At 44.4% G+C, this 24,312-nt stretch overlaps 1 protein-coding gene across 1 annotated transcript in view; it reads left to right on the top strand.

Annotated features, from left to right (window-relative positions):
- The window catches only part of ECHS1 (enoyl-CoA hydratase, short chain 1), a 202,150-nt gene that overhangs the window by 145,266 nt on the left and 32,572 nt on the right, over positions 1–24,312 (top strand). The window contains exon 4 of the mRNA XM_086922013.1: positions 5,687–5,786. Within this exon, the coding sequence (XP_086778139.1) occupies positions 5,687–5,786 (100 nt within the window). The remainder of the gene's footprint in view (positions 1–5,686; positions 5,787–24,312) is intronic.

Raw genomic sequence — 24,312 nt, 5'->3', positions numbered from 1 at the left:
CTCTCCCATCTTTCCTGTGAATAGTTACTGGGGTGTAACCATATCTGTATGGACAATAGGTCAGAAGGAAAACCCATGTCATTCATGACTACCCAGAGCTGGTTTCCTGGAATCAATTCAAAAGCTGAGCTTAAAATCAACAGGAGTTCACATACAGGTGGCTCCCATTGATTAGCGTAATTTTTCAATTGATATTATAAAAAAGGAAGACCTGGTTAAACGTGTTTGTCTTAGTTCTGAACCCCGCCTGGTAAGGTGTCAGGACATTATTTTCCACAAATCAGCCCTGGATCTTGTAAAGTTTTTGCCTGCAGAAAACCTTCTGCCAACTGCCTATGAGACTGATCGGCCTATAGTTATTCAGAGATTCATAAGTAACTTTTTTAAAGATCGGAATGATCTCCGCAGCATTGGTGATAGACTTACCCCTTGTTAAGTTAGATGTTCGTTTAATGTAGGCTGGGCGCCAAGACATCTGATATAAAAGCTAAAGATCACCTCCGATCTTAGCACTCCTGGTGCCTTACCGCCTTTGGTCCTACTTATGGCAGCATATGTATGGAAAGAATCCATATAGGGTTTTTATCAATTTTGTCATGAGGTTTGGGATCCAGTTCATCCCTTGGCATGCCATTTTACATTTTGTATAAACTGCTAAAATGGTCAACCAAGTCTTAATGCTGAACAAAGTTTTCAAGCTCTTTGGGGGCTTTGGCAGATCCATCATCGGCTGTATCCCAGAACAATTAGTAGTTAGAATTAACAGAGACCGTCAAATCCTCCCAAATTGAGTTCTTCCATTCCCTTTTGGCCTTCACTCGGGCACATTTATAAGCTTTCATGGCGGGCTGTAATACTACTGTTACTTTTTACGGTGTGAAGTAAACTATTCTAAGCGGTCATGCTGGCCTTTATGTACCATGTGCTGCGGGTTTATTTTAAAATGTACTTTTAGCTTTACATCCTGATATAGTAACTCTCCTCTGTGGTTATTAAGAGTGATGCTGGTCCATTAGTCTAGATAATCCCCCTGAACCATAGTTCAACAGGATGTTTGGTCATGTCTTCCACCATCTTGCATACTTTTTCAAGATTTCAGGTTTTTTTTTAACCCAACCTAAACGTATAGATTTTATGTTTGTACATGTAATTTCTCCCAGACTCAGTATTGGGGTAGCCTTTGATGTGAAATCTAACAAGCCAGTCGTGATTATTATAAACTCATTATGGTCACTATCCTTATGATCTAAGATTATCATATTGTCTTCCAGATACCGCATGGCAAATTTTACCAAAATAAAGTTGATTCGTCTTGTATTGCCAGGCCTGTTGTATGTGTGTTTGCCTGTTCTGTCTGACTCACATCTACCATTGCATGCTCTTAAATCCCAATTTATTTCTGAGACGTTACTTGAATGGCCTCTGCTGACCATTTAAGAGCTAGCAATTCCATTGTAGTTATCCCCAATTTTAGATAGAGGTCAGTAATTGGATATTGCGTGCTATTTGCTGGGGTCTCAAAAATGGTATTGACATCCCCTGTGATAATCAAACGTCCATTTCCTGGACCGGTATGTAGGCTAGCTTCAAGTTGAAGAATTGTTTTGATTAATTGCATTCTCAACCAATATTCTATTGTAAATGTTGTACACGCTTATTATGTGGCCCTTTGATAGTTCTAGAGCAACTGCCATAATATCGTTTGACTTGATAATTTAATACTGCCCTCAGCTTCTGAATAAAACACATTTCTAAACACCACTGATGGTCTTCCCATTCCGTGAATGTAGTTCAGCCTTATATAAGCAAGAATACCCTGAACAATAGGTGGGCTCCATAATCCAGGGTACCTGAAAAAGATCTGTATTGTGTGTCTATAAATGAGACCCACTCTTGGTCTACTAAGCTGCACCCTATACCAGCAACAGCCCACAAAATAAATGTAATGGATAGAGGACTTAAAATTTGGCTTTCAGTACATTGCCACTGAGTTGAGTTTTTTTTGCACTGTCTCCTAGTAGCAAGGCTGTCTTTGCTGACTGATTGTCAAGGTTAATACTTCTCTCTTCATTCTATCCTTCCATAAATGGTTGATCAACCGAGTCCGTAGAATCAGTAGAGAGGCTGCCCATACTCCAATGGGTGCTTTCCTCCATCTGTACAACAGCTAGCGGTAGCTCTTTTGTGGAACTTTTAATTTCCTTGTTTAATCTGGGTTCATTATTTATAAGTAGTTGGGGCCTGCTTCCATTTTATTGGGAATTAGTCAGTCAATTTCACTCCGGAATGAATGAGGCTTCATCCTGTCTCACTTTGCTGGAGCCTTTTCCGCCATAACCTCTGGCGTAGGGTGCTGTTGATCAGGGAATTTCTACCTAATGGCTATGAATATTGGAGCATTAGAAATTGTACGAGCATGCATTTCCATTAATCCTGCGAATGTTTCTATTTTTGAACACCACTCTGACAATATCCGATTTGTTTTGGGAATTTGTTAATTGGTTTACCCTGTAAATATCGTCTTAAATAATAGATGGGCATTTGAGATGTCTCCAGGTTGATCTTTGATCACAGGAGCTACCTTTCAGTGGACTCTTAGCTGGATTTTCTCCTCAAAACGATGATGCTGCAGGGGCATGTTTATCTATGCTGGGTTTGTTAAAGTCATTCTGCGGTTTTGGCAGATTAGCATGTATTAGCTTTTCCCTATTTGGATTAGCCCAAAAGCCTCATGTAGCCTTGCAATACTCCCCATTTCTCCCCTCATCAACCGTCTCAGGTCTCCTCACTTGACTAAGAGTCCCACTGGACCTTCTTGACTCTTCAAGTCCGCTACTAGGGAAGTTACAGCCATGAAGGCTGCTTGTCTGAAGGGATTGGAGAATTGGATCACGCAAGTAAAAGGGGTCCCAGCGGATTTTGAATTTTGAGGAAGCTGCTGGACGCTCAATATGTTGATGCTTTGGTTGGGTGATTGACTTTATAGAAGGTGTTGTGTGATGGTTATCAGTATATGAAAGTGTACACATTTTTAGTGAAAGATTTTTCACAGCTGTTTTACATTGGTTACCTCATTTCTTAAACCTTTAATCAGTTTGATCATTTCCCAGAGTGCATTAATTTTAGGAACCCTTATTGTTCCTCTCCTCTATCCACTACAGTCCCTATCAATACAATCAACTTATCAGCTATGTAGCCAACCTATTTGTACACAGTATTTGAGGGTTCGGTGTATATAGCTGGGGCCAAGGGGTTGAGATCATGGTTAGGGAGAGCTACAGTACTGCAATCATATAAAAGGGAGGGGTCGTCAAGGAATGTTTATTTTTTGTTTAAAAACAAATTGGGGATACTGCCTTTTTTGGCATTACTAGTGCTTTCTGTAGTAGTGGAAGGTTTAAATATTGTTTCACTCTTCCTATGAGGCTGTCTATCTTGTTTTGCATACAATTCTCTGCAGCAGATTTGTGAGATTTTTTTTACTTTGCTAGGTCCAATATCAAGATCAGAAGTCTTATGTTTTTCCATTCTGCCCTGGTAAACCTCTAAAAGCGCTTAATATTCCGCCCCTGCCTCTTACCCAATGACCAAACCAATTAAATGGAAGCACAACCTTCACATAAAACTAATAGAGAACTACACCAGCATCCAGTGAATTCTAGGCAAACAAAATATTTACTTCATCAATAGTCAATAAGTCAAAATACCACCAGGCAACAAGAAGAAGAAATGCTTAGATAAGAGAGGCCTGTGCCCTTAAAGATATGAAGAGCAGAGTCAAGGGGGTTGCTCAACCCTACCTCTTCCGGACTCCAAGGACATAGACGGGCCTGCCCTTCGCCCTGGTACAGTCCATGTGTGTCCTGATGGGCAAGTGTGAAGTTGCGCTATATAGCGCTGGTGCTCCTTCCCTGCTTTTCCACCTGTTGGCAGCTGTGCTGGATTGTCTGGCCTTTAGTCCCCCTGAGCATCCTGCACTGCAGGAGTGAAGTCGCACTATATAGTGCTTAAGCAGGATGGAGCGCTCTCCTTGCCTGTCCCCCCTCCTCCCCCTCTCCTGTTGGCAGTGCTGCTGGATTGTGAGGCCTCTAGTCCCCCTGCCGTTCAGATTAGCATCCGAGCAGCATGAGTGAAGTTGTGCTATACAGCACTGGTGCAGTGGGGAGGGCTCTTGTTGCCTACCCTTTCTCCATTTGGCAGCTGTGCTGGATTTTGGGTTCTTTAGTCCCCCTGTCGGTCCAATTAGTATTTGTGATCGCGGACAACCTGGGAGGCAGGATATTTCAAGCATATCTGGGGGAAGCCTCTAGAAACTTCTACTTCAAGGTGGGCGCCAGGTATAAATAATGAATCTTCAGGCCCAACTCTACAGTATACTGCTGGACCGGATGATACTTCAGAAGGAGGACCGCTGTGCTGCTTTGCTACAGCGACTGCCACTCTTCTGCCCTGTTACTCTGCTTTGTATGGATTTGAATGGGTGTGTGAGTACTTTTGAGGGTGTGATTGGATGTTTGAGTGGATTTGTGAGTCGATGAGTGGGTGTGAGAGTGGCTGTATGGGTTTGTGATTGGGTGTTTGAGTGGCTGTGTGGGTGTGTGAATGGCTGTATGGGTTTGTGAGTGAGAGGCTGTATGGGTATGTGAGTGTGTGTGTATATATATATATATATATATATGGTTATTTGAGTGGGTGAGTGGCTGTATGGATCTTTAAGTGGGTGTGTGAGTGATTATGTATGTGTGTGTGTGTGTTTGAAAGTGGTTGTATGGGTGTTCAGTGGTTCTGTGGATGTCATTAATGATGTAATCAGTGATGTCACTGACCATGCCATGACTGAAGTAATATGCGAGGTCATATGCAGTTCCTTGCATGGGTGTAACTTATAGTTAGCATTGGTAATTACAAATGCTGAATTTCTGTGGTTTTGTGTGTTTGAAATCTGACCCTAACCAGAACGTCCCTGTAACCTTTGTTTTTTCCAGTGAATTTCTATGATTTTGTAATGTTATTTCCTAACTATAATTATAATGTCTCTGTAACCTTTGGGAGATATATTTATATATATGTGTATGTATGTATCTCTTAAAAAAAAAAAAAAAATATATATATATATATATATATATATATATATATATATATATATATATATATTTTTTTTTTTTCTTTTTCCGTCCAAGTAATTGCCTGCTCCAGGGAACTGGCCGGACCCAAGGTATTAAGGAACCTGTAGGGCTGGTCTGGGAGATCTGCAAAGGAAGCATTCAGAATCGTAACATGTACTGTATTGCTAGTTTGCAGGGCTAGGCATTGTGAGGATCAGTCCATTAAGGGTACTACAGTTGTGTGACCTACTTGAACGCAGAAAGGGGATTATCCTGTGGTTTTTTTATTATATCCCTCTGAACTCATTAACAGATTTGAACGGACTCATGGGATTACTCTCTATTTAGGGATTTAGTGAAAAACAGGCAGCACTTGTCAGCCTTGTGAAATGTATGCTTTTGACTGTCCCCTAGATATTTTGTTTGTTTCCGATTTTTTTTGGTGGTACATTATTGTAAAAAACAGATGTTGCCCTGAAAAGCCTCTAGCTATTTTTATTAACTGGATCTGTGAGGGCTAAATGCGTAGGCAGCATCTTATAGAACGTGTAGCTAAGCTGCTCTTTCTTCTTTCCCTTTAGCTCGGCGGGGGTTGTGAATTAGCCATGATGTGTGACATCATCTACGCTGGCGAGAAGGCCCAATTTGGACAGCCTGAGATCCTGCTAGGAACCATCCCAGGTAATACTTAGGACATGCGCTGGTTTTTGAGGTCTGTGTTACCTCTTGATGGTTATTGGGGGCCATTTTTCTCCACAGATACCCCAAGACCTCCATTAACAGTTGTATCCATGGAAACATGTATAGTTGAACTATGGTAGTCAGGGAGACATACCTTGTGGATTGTAAGATGTCACCTTGTGTGTTTATTATGGGTCCTATCCTTTCTTGTTGACTCTGTGTACATGTTCCCACGCCTACGGAGGCCATGCAGTGCTCCGCGGTGGTGTGAAGAGGTGATGTGGAAGTGAGCGAAGTTAGGAGTTTAATAAAGTTCTGGGTTGTAAGGTGGAAAATGTAACAGAAAAATGAGAAGTAAAGCTCACATAAAGTAAAAGGTTAAAGTGAAGTTTAGGCTGGAATAAGAATCAAAAGAAAAGCTAAACAGACAATTCTGTTATGAAATAAATTAATAAAGTAACTCTGGAAATGTTGCTTGTTCCCATAAGCTGGTTTATTGTTTAACAATTTAGAAAGCTTGTTTTTTGGTGCCTTAAGTTTTGCTGTTTTCAGAAACAGGTTGAGGCATTCTGCATCTGAAAAATATTTTCAGAGGAAGTAGAATGGGTGAGGCAAGATTGAAGGCAACTTGTTTCATAGCAACTTCTTTGACCAGAGTGGAAAAAGGTGGTTTGCAGCCGACCCCTCTTTCGCCACATTGTATGAACAGAGACGGAGGAGTAGAGTTTAGGATAATGAGGTGACCCCTAGGGAACATAAAATTGATGTACGGAAAGGATACTTATGTGGCTTGCTCAGATGTAGTACTACGGATATGTTACCACTGAAACTACACTGTTGGCATGACTTAATGAAAACTACTGTTTAAACTGAAAATAAAATAACCTGTTTATATTCATGGTTGATTGTCTCTGGTTGTTCAAGGTACTAAACTTTGGAAAAATCTCTGTCCAGCCTCCAGCCACCCACGCTTCAGAAACTGTCTGAATACAGAGCTGTTCAAACTGGTTCTCAGTGAAGCCCACTTATAAGATTGCTATCCCTGATATTTAGTTAAACTCTAACTACCTTTCAACGTAATTGTTCTAGTTTTTCTGCAAAGTGGCAATTTAATACTAAACATAACGCTACAAATTTAATGTAAAAATGATCCTGCATACTTTTTAGAGGGCATCAAGAACCAACGTCTTCATCAGGAGGCTTTGCCCTAGGAACTCTCTTCATGTACCCCAAGTCTTTCTCCTAACCACCCTTCACCAGACTTGCCAATACGTCTTTGCTGTATGTAGAGAATATGTAAGACGGTACCTTCAGTATGTATTGTATTGGGACATACTTACCTTCTTCCTCCTACCCCTCCATTATGCCACCTGTGTTGCATACTCCAATACTTAAGTGTTTTGCGTACAATAATCCTGCATAATACGGCTTGTAGGCACAATGTTTCCTTTGGTAAACTTTAACCATTCCAAATAGCATTGTCATCCATACTTAGGTTCCCCAAAGTTAGCCATGTAACTGGAGTGTATTTCCTCTACAGTCCCCTTGGATCCCAACTTTGTTTTCAAATTAGTTTTCAAAACCTCACGCTGGCACAATAAAATATGGCAAACCCCTACCAATTCAATTTTTTTATAACAGTTTTATTAAGTCAAGGTATATATCCACTGTTTTCCTGTATACAAATTCCATTTGTTTTCCAATTACTTGTTTTTACTTGAATTAGAATACCGAGAGTACAGGTGTGGTAAAATTCACACGTTAAATGTTTCAGTGCGCAGAAGAGCATAATTTTTGTCTAACATTTGTTGTCACAACAGTTACAACACAATCCACAATCCCCTGTGGTATTCTTATTAGAGTACCTTTAACTTTATATAATAACATTATACCCCCCCACCTCCATTCTAACTGGGCCACACCTGCAAGATAACCAACAGTATACACACATATGTACTACTTCCTGCAATAATGTCTATGCATTGTTCCTTTTGCGCTTACACAGCTGTTTTGATAAGCATCAGTGTTGATATCCATACTAATATTATAGAGAGAGAGCCCAAACCTTTGAGGCGGGTAAGCTCCGGAACCACAGCGCCAATCGCAACACCCAATACAGCATTGCAAAAGACAGTATCAGCAGATGGACATAGGCTATACAGCAGCCCACATTATACATTAGAAGGGGAAAAGAACGTTAGGGGCAAAGTAGTCCGTTGTGGGTATGTGCATTGGGCTGGAAAGCGATGGGCGTGTGCATAGAGCAATGGGCGCGGCATTCGGCAAAAACCTGCTGAATTATACCGCTTGCAAGAAGCGTTCTGGGTGGGACTAGCCTTCCATTACGAGTGGGTGTTGTATTTAGCATTGTTGTGGGCGTTGGCTGTTGACGTGATGTGAGGCGTGTAAATGGCGTCGGCTGGAGCAGACAAACACGTTCGCGGCTGGAGCAGACACAGTTTGCATGTTAAACACAAACAATTGAAGGAGGGTCTGAGGGAAATTTAAAGACCTGCCCAGTTCAGACCCCCGGTTCTTTTGTTGTTAGGATTACAGTTTGCATGTTGCAATCGCATCAGGTGGAGCGGAGAAACACGTTCGCAGCTGGACCGGACACAGATGATCCCATATTGCATGAAGGACAACAAACCATACAGCACACGCTCGCCTTCAGTGCAATCTGAAACACTGCTTCGGAGCGGACGCATTCATCTGCGGGTGCTGAGGCGATTCAGCGTAGCAGCAGCGCGAAAGCACATTCCACAGCCTGCTGTTTCACACACGCACAGCATCGCAGGGCCGCTGTCGGGCACTTTCAGCCCAAGGGACTCAACAGCAGCCACACGCGCTAAACGTTGGCGCTGTAGAGGCACATATCCCTATCGCTTCCGGCCACTGGCTGCACAAGCGGAGGCACTTGTTCGACTGCAATGGACACCTACTGTTACCGTCTATACACAGCTCAACTGGACAGGTAAAATACGACATCCTACATAATTGCTAAACCTCCCCGGACAACGTCTGGACGGGCTGCTAGTCTAGCATATTGCAATTCTGCCCATATCTACTGTTTACTACTGGGTTGTATAATATCCACATATGCATATTTAGTAAAGTATTTGGGTCAAAATGCTGACCCCATGGCAGTTCTCACAGATTCCACATCGGATTGTTCCTCCTCTTCACGAAGAGCAACTGACCTCCAAACGAGCATGCTGGAAGCTGGAGAATACATGGCTCCAGGAACTAACACGGGACAGCCACGTAGCCCACAAGAACGCCAACCGCAGGCATCACCACCTCATCAGATTAGCCAAGAGAACCTCCTTCAAAACCCGCCTCGACAACAACGCACACAACAGCAAAGAGCTCTTCAGTATCGTGAAGGATCTCTCCAACCCCAGCGCCAACACCAACGACATCCCGCCCTCACAGGAACTGTGCGACTCGCTGGCTACCTTCTTCCACCGCAAGGTCACTGACATCCATGGCAGCTTCAACATCTCGACCACCCCAACAACACCAATCCCCACCCGCCCATCAACGGACTGACTTTCTGGACCAACAACGACGACTAGAAACGCAAGGTCATGAACTCCATCCACTCGGGATCACCATCAGACCCCTGCCCACACTACGTATTCAACAGAGCAGACTCAGCCATTGCACCCAAACTATGGAAGGTCCTCAACATCTCCCTCGAGACTGCCACATTCCCGGAAAGCTGGAAGCACGCCGAGATCAACGCCGTTCTGAAGAAGCCCTCATCGCCGCCACAGACGACATTAGGCGCCAACTAGACAACGGCAAAACATCAGCCCTAATCCTCCTAGACCGGTCAGCCGCCTTCAACATGGTCTGTCATCGCACCCTAAAGACACGCCTCCAAGAAGCCGGAATCCAAGAGAAGGCCTTCGACTGAACCGCATCATTCATCTCCGGCAGAACACAGAGCATCCGCCTCCCACCCTTCCGATCCAAAACCACCGAAATCTGCGGCGTACCCCAAGCTCATCTCTCAGCCCAACACTGTTCAACGTCTACATGGCCCCCCTTGCACAAGTTGCCCGCCAGCCTGACCTCAACATCTCCTATGCCGACGACACCCAGCTCATCCTTTCCCTCACCAAGGACCCGCACACAGCCAAAACCAACCACCACAAGGGAATGAAGGCCAACACCGAATGGAGGAGGAGCAACCGACTGAAGTTGAACTCCGACAAGACTGAGATCCTCATCCTCGGTCTGACCCCCACAGCCTGGGACAACTCCTGGTGGCCCACCACGCTGGGAACAGCACCGTACCCACTGACCACGTACGCAACCTGGGGATCATCCTGGACTCCTCCCTCTCCATGTCAAGGCAGGTCAACGCCGTCTCCTCCTCCTGCTACAAAACCCTCTGCATGCTCCGCAGGATGTACAAGTGGATCCCCACCGAAACAAGAAGAATGGTGACACAGGCTCTCGTCAGCAGCAGGCTAGACTACGGCAACGCACTCTATGCAAGAATCCCAGCACAACAACTGCGATGACTGCAACGCATCCAAAACGCCTCTGCCCGACTGATTCTCAAGGTCCCTCGCCGCAGCCACATCACCCCTCACCTGAAAGACCTACACTGGCTCCCCGTCGACAAGAGGATCACCTTCAAGCTCCTCACCCATGCACACAAGGCACTCCACAATACCGGACCAGCCTACCTCAACAGCAGACTCCGCTTCTACGCCCCCACCCGCCAGCCTCGCCCTCGCCGCTGTCCCCTGCATCCAACGAACGACCTCCGGCGGCAGATCCTTCTCCTTCCTCGCCGTTAAAACCTGGAACACCCTCCCTACCCACCTACAGCAGACCCAAGATCTGCTCACCTTCAGAAGACTCCTGAAGACCTGGCTCTTCGAGCAGTAGCAGCACCCCCCTCCCCACAGCCCCTTGATACACTCCCGGGTAGGTAGTGCGCTTTACAAATTGATTGATTGATTGATTCCCATACCTTAAACACTTCCAACATCATGTCCCAGGACATAGCTATTGGGATCTTTGGAAGCCCTCTCGCTTCTTCTCAGTGGATTTCACAGCTTTCAGCTGAGCCCCATCTTATCACTTCCTCCCTCTATATAGCAATTGTTGGTGGTTTCCTCTCTTCCCAATGCCTAGTTATCAGTCTTTTTGCAGTAATCAATGCTAGATCTGCAAAGCGTGCCTGCACCTTAAAATCTTTCGGGTATTGATATAATCCCAACAGACAGCTTTTAACTGTATACCATGATTGTCCATCCACTACCCCCCGTTAGTGTCTGTGCTATTTGTGTCCAGTAGTCTGCCAGTTCAGGGCAAGCCCAGAGCAAGCCCAGAGCATTTGAAGTTAGCATCTGTCTCTGTACATCTAGGACATTTCGCTGTAACCGCAGGAAACATCTTGTGCAAGCGGTGTAGGATATGGTATGCTCATTTGGAGATCATGTATTGGATAAACTTAAAATGCACATTTCGTTAAATCAGCTTTGGGTAGGCTTTAAGGGAAACCCATTCGCTATTCAGCAGGTCTACACCAGGGTCCCTATTCCACTGTGCGCACAGGGGGTCTAGGGGAGAGGGCATTGATGCACGTATTCCTGTATATAACTATTTTGTCAAATGCCTCCCTGTTCCCAGCAGGTGCAGCATGTGTACCAGCTCATTCGTCACAGGTTCCAGTCTGTCCGGGGCCCAGTCACTCCTAACAAAGCGAGTAATACCAGCATGCAGCAGAAACAGTGCATTTGATAGCCCCTGTGAGTGCACGAAGTCCGTGTCTGAGAACAGCGTACCATCACTAAACAGCGCTCCCACTGTAGTTACACCCTCCTCCACCCATTTAGTCAAGTGGTGATGAGTTGTTATGTCCGTAGGTATGGGAAGACCCAGCAGTGGAATGTTGGGTACAAACTGTTGCCTGTTGGCTGTGTATTTCCACGCCTGCTTCCAATTCTGTAAGGCAAACCATAATAATTGAGACAGTGCTCTCGCGAACCCAGCGTATCATATAACAGTGCTGTTTCCCACTATAATCGATTTAATGGAGATTGCAGCTGGCCAGCCAGTATGAGAGCCACTGCAGCTGACTCGCCATACAATAAGCCCTGAAATCTGGGGCCACCAATCCTCCAGCATTTGTTGGGAAATGCAATTTTTTTCAAACAAACTGTGCGTCTGCCTTTACCACATATTAGTTCTATCAGTAACGAGTCCAACCATTTAAATACCTTTAGGGGGATTAATATCGGTAGTGTAGTAAAATAGTATAATACCCGTGGCAGCATCACCATTTTAGCTATCACTAATCGGCCTGCAACTGTCAGCGGAAGAGTAATCCAGAATTTGAGTCCGACGTGAGGCAATTGTGCGCTGCACATTTCCATCCGTTGTGTCCTGTTGTGTCCTATATATTTTCACTCCCAAATATTTCTAAGTGGGCTGAGCCGTACTTAAGGTCTTATCCCTGAATCTTATTACCTGGAGTATGTTAACATCTCTGAAGGGGAACTCAGTAGACTTCTCAAAATTAGTATATAGCCCAGACAAGTCACCAAATGTGGTAAAGTGGTGCCACAGAACAGAGACCACTGCACAAGTCCCTGACATATAGTATAATATAGTCCGCATATAATGAGATTGAGTGCAAGATCTGCTAAATTTGCACACCCGACTCCCGGGCCAACTGATGTAACGTTTGAGCCAAGGGTTTTAACGCTAAAATAGAGCATGCGGTAGAGTGGGCAACCCTGCCTTGTCCCTCTGTGGATCACATATACACTGGAGTTGTAAGACCCTGTTCTCGCGAGGGCTGTCGGGGCAATGTAAATAGTTTTACCCATTTAGTATATTCCATAGCGATCCCAAATTTGTCCAGCGCTGCAAGCATATATTCCCAGCTTAGCGTGTTAAAGGCCTGCCTGAGATCTAAGGATAGGCACCCTGCATTCAGATAACGATCTGGGCAGACCCATTTGTTTGATAAAGTTGTCGCACGTTGTGAGCAGTGCTCCTCCTGGGAACAAATCCACATTGATCAGTGTGTATGAGTTTGTTGAGGTTCGGCAGTAGGCGAGACGCCAGGATCTTGTTTAGTATTTTGTACTCCGTGTTCAGGAGTGAGACCGGTCTATATGATGAGATGTCTGCGTAGTCTCTAGCCGGTTTAGGCAAGGATATCACTAGTGCTTGGCTAGCAGTCCGAGATAATCTGCCTATGTCCAGAGCTGTCTTGAAAAACTTCTCCAGTTGGGGCCCTAGCTCCTTAGTGTATGCTGCATATACTTCTATGGTAGACCATCCAGCCCGGTAGTTTTATGTCGTTGGAGGTCTCTAATGGCTTCCTGGATTTCAGCCACCATAATTGGCTTCCTGGATTTCAGGCACCGTAATTGGCAATTTCAACGCCTCCTGCTCCGCATTTGACAAAGTGGGGAGCTGCACTTCCCCCCCAGGAAGTCCTGAGTTGCCTCAGTTGACATATGCAATGGTGCTGTATATAAATGCTCATAGTATTCTCGAAACGTCTAGCTTACCTCCGACTGCATAGTTGCTATCACTCGCAAGGGGGAACATATAATCGTTATTGGGACTGCTGGAGGGGGGGGGTCTTGTATTATTCGGGCTAATAATGTGCCAGTTCTCTCTACCTCTGCATGCGCTTTCTGAATATATGTCTGATGATCCATTACGCGCAGTCTTTCAAGCAGGTCTGGATAGTCCACACGCACTTTCTACACTTTACCATCACTATCTGTTGACGTCACCGCCTCTTTCTCCAGCGTACCAAGCTGAGACTCTATTTCTTTTATATCGCATACAATCCCCTTACTTGTTCTCACCGTTGAGCCTATTGCTGTGCCCCACATCATCACTTTAAATGCCTCTCATTCGGCGAGGACGCTGTGTTAGTATTATTAGAAAAGTAATGGTGTCTAGTATCGGCGTTTTAAAAACGCTATCCTCTAGTTGCTGTGGGTTAAACCTAGTAATGCAGAAGAGTTCTATACTTGTGTATAATGCATGCATCGGGGGGTAGAAGGAATATTCGCGTACTGACCCATTTTTATTGCGTCATACATCTAACAGGGCCCACCCTTCTGCCCAGGTTTTCAGTGCTTTGGCTTGTCGTGTTGATATTGCCCCATTGAGTGGAGGGTGTGATCTATCCATTTGGACATTTAAGACTGCATTATAATCCCCCCCCTAGAATCCATGGGTAATTTACCCAGTCCGCTAGAGCAGCACTTATTTTCCGTAAAAAAGGGTCTTGCTCCAATTTGGGGGCGTATATACTGACGAGTACTACTGCCATTCCATCTAACTCACCCCTCAACAGCACATATCTGCCTTCATCATCAATACGTTGTTCAGACAGTTTAAAAGGAACACCTGCCCTTATCCATATTGCTGAACCCCTAGCAAATGCAGAATATGTGATCTTGTACGGTTGCCCTCTCACTTTTCTTTGGAGTTTTGCTGCTTCAACAGCGTTCAGGAGAGTTTCCTGTATAAATACTATTTGCGCCTTATGCCTAATTAATTGTGCGTGGATACGATATCTTTTAGGGACAGAACCAATACCCCGTACATTCTAGGTGAGAAAGTTATACGACGCCGGAGTCATTACGATTATGGCGTATTAACACTATTGACATCCTCTGGTGTGTTGCGCTAATATTATGCAGGTGCAATGTAATATCCAAATGTGTGCCCTTACTATCCCACAATATACATACCCAAAACAAACCAATATCTAGGTCCAACTTTAAGCATACTCTCAACCAAACATAAGCCAACAGCGGCAACATTTGAAAGTTATTTGTATTCGCAATGGGGAGAAACACTCCAGCCCTGTGACTCTTCAGTTCTGCATAGTCTTGAACTGTTGTGCTTAAGAATTGACTCTTGTAAGGATCCTTAGGATAGGAAACCAATATTAAAAGAAAGAAAAATAGTAAAAATAAGAAACGGAGATTCATAGTGAGGCGAAAATTGCATCTCTGCTCAGTCCTGAGACCTAGATCATCCCCACCCCACAAAAATCACATTATGTACTTCTCAAATGACGTTCGTGGAAATCAGTGGGACCACAGCTCTACACAGTGTCTAACCTAGTGCGGCATCTTGGGACAATCACTTTTGGCTGCTGTTGCATTCTGACAATAATTACAACCCAGCTTAATCTGGTATTCTGTGCATACAATTATGCTACATGGGCACTGTTTGCGCAGTCTTATGTCTCATTCCAGCATCTCTCGTGCTATCTGTGGGTTCATAGACAGGAAAAGCGGCTGGCTGTTTTCAGAGTCAGTCAGTGGCAGCCATCCAAGGATGTGTTGTGTCTGCTGGCACCACCCGACTCCCCCAGAACCGCCGCCGTCCTCATCGCCGCCATCTTACTTGCTATCTTTTCTTCCAGTGTAGGTACCTTCTCTGTGCCCCAGCGCGGCCTCCCACTGTTCTACGCCCAGTGCGTTGTCGTCTTTGGCTCATTGGCTCATCCTCCGGGGTTGCCTATGCTCTTCCAGGATCTCCAAATCGGGGAACTTCGTCTCTATCCACGACCATGCAGCCTCCGCATCTCATTGAGTTTAGCGGGGAATATTAGAGCATACCCCAGGTTGAGCTGCTAAAGATGTTTCCTTAACACAAAGAAAGTTTATCTTTGCCTCTGGACTTGTACAGTGTAATCTGGAAATGGGGAAAATCGAGAATTTTCATACTGCAGTGGGGCGCATTTACGTGCCTTTCTAAGGAGCGTGTCCTGATCCTTTATAGTTTAGTATTTTCGCCACCATTGGTCTTGGCCGCGCCTCAGCTGGATTATTTCCAGTGGGCACTCTATGGGCCCTTTCTACACTAAACCTGTACGACAGGCCCTCTGGTGCCACCACAGTACGGAACCATTGTTCTATAAATTGTGTTGGGTCACGGCCTTTGCATTTTTCTAGCATACCCACAATTCATATGTTATTTCGTCGTGAGCGGCCCTCTGAGTTGTCCGTCCTATCTTGCAGTTCCTTGACTTGCAGCTGTAATTTTGTGACTGCTTCTGACTGCGCTTTGCACCATGGAGTTATCTCTGACCGAGTTAGTGCATGTTTCTGGACTTTTTCAGAGAGATTTTTGTGATCAGCTCGCAGAATATAAGGCTCACATCTGTTGTGTGTGCGCCTAGTTGTTCCCGTATTTCCTTCAGTATAATGTCCAGTTTGTCCATAGGGAGATGTGCATCGACAGGGGTGTCAGGGGTCATACCAGATGACTGAGGTGAGTCCTTTGTAGTAGTTGTGTTGGCGCCGCTGGGTGGTCTCTGCTCAGTTTGTTTACCCTTCTGTCTACCCATCTTCACACGCCCAGGAGTATAGGATGACCACTACTATCGGTGGCTTCACGAGTAATAAGGGAGTTTAGCACGCTTTACTCGATGCACAGGCACACTCTGGACACCAGAGAGAGGCCGTCTATGCAATGAACTTAGTTGGCTGCGCTCAACACTTCACCACGTATTGTTGCTTTTGTGGTGCTGTGCAGATATCCACATAACCTCTGCGCTCAAGCCCCACTGAATCCAGCACTGCGCATGGGAAGCAGTCCCAGTGTGTCACACCAGTAGAAAGTGGGTTGTCCCAGACTCCTAGTAATTCACTCCACACTGGCAGCACCCACTTGGCTTGCTGGATAACATATGGCCCATCAATACCCAAGTACACCGCGGGGGGGGGGGAGTTAATATCTGTGGTCCCCACCATTCTCCCCTGCCGATGCTACGCAGTGCGACGCAGCCAGGTCAGTCCAGCAAACTGCCGCTCACATGAATCTTCACAATCTGTCCTATCACCTGAAGGGAGGGAATCCGCGCAACACGGCCTCTTGCAGTTCCGTAGGGCGTCGCATTTCATATCACATCAGCCCATACAGATTTAAGCCTCCAGAAAGTGTGCAAGTGTCTTCTATTGAGTTGCACACAGCTGATGCCACTTAGTGTGTCTGGTCAGCAGAGCCGCTTTGGGCTCCACCGCTACTCCCGACCGCCCACTGCCAATATCACATTGTGCGCCAAAGGGCCTCTCGCCGCTACGCACAAGATCTGAGCGCAAGACACTCTTGCCTTTCCTGCATTAAAGCTCATGCCACTCGGTCCATCCAGCGGCCGGCTCCGTCCATCAGGAGTCCCGTCTCACTGAGCAGCTCCGGCCGCTCCAGCTCGTGACATTAGGCCCAAACTACCGGCCTTGCGTAGTGTGGCTGCCCAGCCTCCGGCCAGACCGCAGCTAGTGATTGTAGCAGCTATCCTATTTTTTTTTTTTTTTTTTGGAGTTTTCTAAAGCGTGGACCAGACCCAGGGTAGGGCATCATAGCGCTTTACAGAGAGTACGCAGAATAAATAAAAACAAGTAGCAAGATAAGGCAGTACATAATATCAACATGTTTTGGAAAAAGATCGGAGGGGCACAGGCGACAAAGATAATCTGACCAACAGGTAAGAGGTGCGAGGGAGTTCTTGGAGGGGGAAAGGAGGTAAGTATAAGGATGCAGAGCTGGAGTGGATCCTGTGTGAGATTACGGGAGGAATTTGCACATCAGGAATGATTTTGCTTCTCTTTTGAACAGAATAGTAGAGGAGATTTTTCTGATGTAAGGAGGAAGTGAGTTCCATATTCTAGGTGCTGCTCCGGAGAATGCTCGGTCCGATGTTTTTTTTTCTTACTGAAACCCGAGGGTTTTAGGAGTAGGTTATCAATGCTCCTAGAATGTCGGAGTCCTCCAGATAGGGTAAATTTTTGGCTTCATGTGCAGCCAGAATCGCGTTGCTCCTGCCGTCCCCTTGACGGCTGTGTGCATTATCACCACGGATCTGCGATTTACCAGGGCTATGAAGGATAATTGTCGGCACCGGAGCTCCGCACTTAAGTGTCCGCCATCTACCATGGCTGGCCACGCCCCCCCTACCAATTCCATTTTGTTAAACCCCCTAATGAATATACTTGTATACAGAAACCGATCTTTGTCCAATATGCAAACGGGATCGATAAACAATATGCATTTGCATTAATCGATGGTTCGCCTCAGTTTGCAGGCTTCTTGGTGTGGAGCAGTACTTAGTACTTTTTTGAGATCGGATACTCATGAAGTGCTTGATACTAGTCTAACAAAGTATTTACATGCTGCATAGATTTTGAGGATGAGTACTGGTATGAGATGGATTTAGAAAGGGTAATCGGTGCAGCTCTGTTTTTTAAAACTTTTAATTAAATGGTACTTGATGAGTTTAATGTTTTATGTAACGTGTATGTATTATTTGCTTACTGCTGTAAATGTGCATGAATTATATGTTCTATGTTGCTTCAAAGGTAAGGTAAAACCGCCCAAATAAGCTAATTTTATTAAGTATCACAGTCAGCTGATCTATTTCTAACTTTTCCAATGGCTGTGTCCCTTTACCAGCAGCACAAGGGTATTCATTACATCGCCACATTTTTATGTTCTTTGATGCTTTGTTCATTTTAAAAAAAATTCCTCCACTCTTTGCAAAATGTCTCTTTCTAGAACCAAATTTATGTTTTCTATTTAGTGAAGGGCCCCTCCTAAAATTCACAAAACCGTTAACTCTTGCAGGTTTAACGTGGTCTATTTTAGCCATGTATCCCAGTGGTTTAATATTGAACTTTTTTGTGTACTTTTCTATTGGTTTCTTTCACTTTATTTTTTTGCACGATGCATGCATGTCATTTCCTTTTGCTTGTAGATTATTTTTCATTCTGTCTCGATTTCGAAATTTTACTCTTTCTTCTTAGGTCTAGATTCCCATAACCGCGAAGTTTGGCTAAGCCACAACCCAGCTTGCATTTTTTTGTTTTTAAACTGTACAGTAAGATGATTTTTGGTAAGCTTTTTTTATTAACTTAACAAATCTCATTTAGAAGCTGCAAATGTCTGCAGCATGTCTCTTTTTTACCCTTTCGAAACAAAGCAAAGCAAATGTATTGGCAGAGTGCTTAAGGGCTGCTCCCCTCCCTTCTTCCATGTCTCCCTTCTGTCAATCCATCTCATTCACTACCTAAGTTGCCCACAGTCAGTGGTGTGTGCAACTCTTGCAGTAAGTGACCCGAGTAGAGACCTGGAAAAGCACAGGAAGAGAGAGAGAGAGAGCAGCTGTGGAGAGATGAAGGGTTTTTGATACTTTCTATCTTTCCCAGAACCCTTGTTTTAACAGGACATTCGGTCTTTGGTGGCACCGCCATTAAAGTATTAATTGTATAGTAATTGCATTCTATTAAAACATATCTTACTTCTGTACATATTAAATTGATTAAGACCTTGGAAAACTATTTTGTAATTCAATTCAAAAGACCTTTATTCGAATTTCATAAAATTCATAAAAGTACACAATAAAAACATTCATTTGTACATTAAAAACAAATATGAAAGGATAAATGTAAAAACTCAAGCATTTCTCATGGGGCAAGTAAACAATTTAAAAAGGGCTTTCCATGGTTTTACGTGCACATGCAATAATTCTCAAGAAAGTGCTAGTGCAGAAAATTAATTCATCTGTTTCCAGGGACAATAACATTGCATAAGATTCCCCTAATGAAAGGGGTCTGTGTTTTCTAAAATACGGGGTTAAAAACCAGTTGATATATTTTAAATAAAATTTACAGAAGAATAGAAAATGCGAGTCATTCTGTTTACTAATACCATCACAAGGGCATGGATTGTAATAATTTGCATGGTGGTAGCCCAAGGGAAATCCCAATAAAGTTTTTATAGAGCCTGCCCTTAATCGGAACAGTAATGATCTTTCTCAGTTCGTCATTAGTAAAGTGAGGTATTGTGCAAGATTATTCCTACTTAATAAATTTTTCTGATCAAGCACGACAGTTGATTTGACAGTTTCTTTTTCCATTCGTTCTGAACTATAAAGTGCATACAGTGCTTGTTTGACCTCAATTTTGTCATTCGCTTCAATGTTATTAGGATCGGAGAAAAGGTGTTCCCTGTTTACATCGCTCAATGCTTTTGAAACATCAGCGAGCCAGGGGATTAACATGCCATGATCACATTTAAGATGATTCAGAAAAGGGGGTGGTGATGAACAGAGTGTCTGAATTAGGCAGACCACTCTTACCCAGTCCAAAGATCAGGGCTTGATCCATCACCGTTTTTTAGCTCACTGCACCATCCCAGCTCAGAACTTGGCTATATGCAAATTAGTCTGACTCTGGCCCAGTGCATCATGGGAACAGGGCAGACCAAACTACCAAGCCAATTCTTATACTGGGAAGGAAACAAGCTACCGGGGACCGGTTTCTGGCATTTCAGCAGTCTTCGGCCCGGCTTGCTTGAATCCTGATGGTGCAATGAGCTAGGGACTCACATCTGAGTATACCCTTCCACGCTTATGGTGGACAAAAATGATTCAGAAAAGAGGGTGGTGATGAACAGAGTGTCTGAATTAAGCAGACCACTCTTACCCAGTCCAAAGATCAGGGCTTGATCCATCACCGTTTTTTAGCTCACTGCACCATCCCAGCTCAGAACTTGGCTATATGCAAATTAGTCTGACCCTGGCCCAGTACATCATGGGAACAGGGCAGACCAAACTACCAAGCCAATTCTTATACTGGGAAGGAAACAAGCTACCGGGGACCAGTTTCTGGCATTTCAGCCGTCTTCGGCCTGGCTTGCTTGAATCCTGATGGTGCAATGAGCTAGGGACTCACATCTGAGTATACCCTTCCACGCTTATGGTGGACAAAAATGATTCAGAAAAGGGGGTGGTGATGAACAGAGTGTCTGAATTAAGCAGACCACTCTTACCCAGTCCAAAGATCAGGGCTTGATCTATCACCGTTTTTTAGCTCACTGCACCATCCCAGCTCAGAACTTGGCTATATGCAAATTAGTCTGACCCTGGCCCAGTGCATCATGGGAACAGGGCAGATCAAACTACCAAGCCAATTCTTATACTGGGAAGGAAACAAGCTTCCGGGCACCCGTTTCTGGCATTTCAGCCATCTTCGGCCCGGCAGTCTTTTATTATATTTTGTGTTAGGATTGCAGAGTCATTTCTCCAGATCCTTAACCAAAAAAGAACAGGTCTAGATCTGATAAAGTCACATACATAGGAGAGGTTTGGTTCCTCATGACAAATCCATTCTGTAGAGGAGATTGGGGCACCCAGGATTTTCCTACAAAATCGCGCTTCTTCATGCTGGATCCCAGGACTTTTTCCTGCTCTTCAAACCTCAGCCCTGTACGTGACTACTGGTAAACACTGTAGCTTAAAATTTTTTAAAATAGCTCTAGTGGCACCTATTTTCTTAGGTCGGGACAAACTCAGGATAGAATTGTTGGCTTTCGAGAACTTGCTCATGGCGTGGGCCTTATGCCCACTCCATGAGCCGTTCGCAGCGAAAACCAAAGCAAGATAGGGAAATGAACTGACAGATTCTAATTTGTCTGCCCCTATATGTATCGTATTGAGTTTACATTTCCCGGTGCCACAGGGCATGATAAAAGATTTTTTAAAATTGACGCGTAGGTCTAGGCCCTCAATGTATTGGACAAAGCCTCTGACCAATAGACGAAGGGCATTGGGAGTTCTTCCCATCAAGACCGCGTCGTCAGCATATAATAAAACTGGCAATGGATGCACCTGGATAAATGGTACGTCACTAGTCACATCTTTTAGTGCCTTGGCCAAGCCGTTAATGTAGATAATGAACAGCAGGGGTGCTAAAACGCACCTCTGTCTTACCCCTCTGCCTATTTCAATGGGTCCCGATACTTCTCCACCTGCCCCAATCCTGACTTGCGCTTTGAGGTCTGTATGGAGATATGCGAGAAAGTTAACAAGAGCCTCATCCAATCCGTAGTCTAAAAGAATTGCCCATAGTTTAGTTCTATTCACTAGGTCAAAAGCGGATGAGAGATCCATAAAAGCAAGGTAGATAGGGGACGATCGGGCAATGCTGTACTTATCAATAATCGGTTTCAAGTTCAAGCATTGCTCGACAGTCCCCACCCCGCTCCTGAATCCCATCTGGCACGGGTCCAGCATGCCTGTGTCCTCAGTCCACTCTACCACCCTGTTATATATGACTCGCCCCAGGATTTTTAATGTATTATCCAGGAGAGAGATCGGACGATAGTTCACTGGATCGATCTCTCCCCTTTCTTAAAGATTGGGACTATGATGCTGGTGGCCCAGGTTTTGGGCATCGGGACTGTGGGGAGGCTATTAAAAACATTGAGGAGGATTGGTGCCCATAGATCTGGGTTATACTTAATCACGTCTATGGGCAGCCCATCAGGACCTGGTGCCTTGTTTCCAAGGCTCTCTTTAATGGCTAAAACCACATCATGCAGTTCTATTTTTAAGCCGTGGAGCTGTCCCCCTGGTGAGCCGGATATATCTTCGGTTGGAGCAGCGTATATTTTAGAGAAGTGGGCCTCCCATGAGTTACTAGTTATGTTGCAACTAACTGGGGTAAGTTGTTTGCCCATTTCTCTGTTTTTTTTCACTGCTGACCAGAAAAGACCACTATTTTTCAAATTGGCACTCCGAACCAACGACTCCCATTGTTCTGTTAATAGTGTGGCCTTCCTTTCAGCTATTTTTAGTTTATAAAATTTTCTAGCAATCTGGACCTCAGCTAAACATCTTGGTTTAGCATTTAGTACCCTACGAAGCTCCCTATGTGCTAGTGAGCAGGCGGAATCAAACCACCTAGGTTCTTTCAGCACCTTAGGTAACGGGACAGACAAAGAGGTTTTTATTGCTGTACACAGTTTTTCGAAATCTTCGATTATCCTGTGACAGTCCCCATCCATATTTAGGCAGGAGGTGAGCAGATTAGGGTGTGCTCTGGTTACGTTTTCTAGCACAACCCCACTATTGACTCCCCTCCATTTAAGGCGCAAACCATCCCCTGTTGGTGTAATGTCTCTTGCCCCATTTATTTTTTCATAGACCTTATTACATCCTAGTTTTAACATCACATTGAGGGGATTATGGTCACCGAACGAGGTTTCTATCACAGTAGATTTTAACACACAATCTAGTAATCGAGGTGACATAAAAATAAAATCAATTGTGGATGAGCAGTCCCGCCCTCTGAACGTGGGGGCGTGGGATTCACTGAAGGTATGACATATATCAATGACATTACATAAGTTATACTCGGTTAGGATATTTGTTAGTTCAATACCCCTGCGTTCCACCAAATCTAGAAGATTCCTCCCCTCGGTGCCATGTTTGCTAACGATTTTTGCGTTAAAGTCCCCTCCAATAAGGAACAGTGTTTCCTCCTCAATCGCAAAACTAGTTTCAAGGTTTCGTAAAGTCTTAGAAAGTGCCTCAAAGTTCTTATTAGGAACAAAAGAAAAATCATTATTATAAAAATTAATTAAATAAATCTGGGTCTTTCGCTTATACTCTAAAATCTGGATATTCAGGTGCCCTCTAGAAAGATCTGTAATTGTGCCACCGGCCAGTGTCTTAATACCAATAAACAAGCCTCCCACTGCACGTCCGAAATCTGGTTTTGGTGCTGTCACACTGAAACATTGATACCCTTCTATACATAGGTTCTCCACTGCCCAAGTCTCTTGGAACATAATAATATATTTGCCATCCAATATCTTAATCCATTCAGGGTTTGTTAGTCTTGTCTCTAGCCCTGCAACATTCCAGCTGAGAATAGATAAGTCACAGTGTTCAGTATGTTTGACAGATTTTCTTATGGCATTATTGGATATGCTCTGCATGGGGATAGATGAAGTGGGAAGTACTATCTCTTCTGTGATTAACAATGTTATTGCATGACTTTGTGCAGCTATTTCCTGGGTTACAATGACTGACACCGAGGAGGGAAGTTCCTCCATATCGGCGCTTAGGTCTCGCCGTTCGTCACTGTTTCCCTTTATCCCAAGTCAATCCTGTTCATCTAGATTTGAAAAAGCATACTCAAATCGATTATAAGTTGGCATGTTATATATAGGCCTCAACTCATTATACCCGGAGTTGGAATTTACATTAGAACTTAAGTGTGGCCTCTCACTATAGTTGTACCGGGGCATGAACGGAGGATGTGGATAAGTCATCGGGTATCCCGTAGATTTTGTTTGATAACATTGGGCTTGAATGTTCATGGGATTGAAATCTTGGTTTAGTTGATGTGATGGATAGAAATTCCTAATTCCAAGATTTCGATCCTGAGGGTGTACAGCTGGTTTGGGCATAGACTCAGATGCTGGGGCTAGATGTCTATAGAAATAACCCAAGGGGAGCAGGGTCGTATTAAATTCCCAAGGTGAGGGTAGTGGTGCATTAGCGAGGGTTTTTTGGGCCCATTGTGGGGACCTAAAATTGATAACAACACAGTCTCCCTCAAACTTCTTTCTCAATGGGCCTACCCACCCCACTCTTTGTGTTTGGATAATCTCCCCTGCTCCTTCCATTGGGAAATTACAGTTAGTAGTTAGCCAGTGGAGGATCCTA

The sequence above is a fragment of the Lissotriton vulgaris genome, chromosome 5, assembly GCF_964263255.1.
Source record: "Lissotriton vulgaris chromosome 5, aLisVul1.2, whole genome shotgun sequence".
NCBI classification, from domain to species: domain Eukaryota; kingdom Metazoa; phylum Chordata; class Amphibia; order Caudata; family Salamandridae; genus Lissotriton; species Lissotriton vulgaris.
The sequence above is the reverse complement of the archived record's forward strand: the minus strand, read 5'-3'. Positions and strand labels throughout refer to the sequence as shown.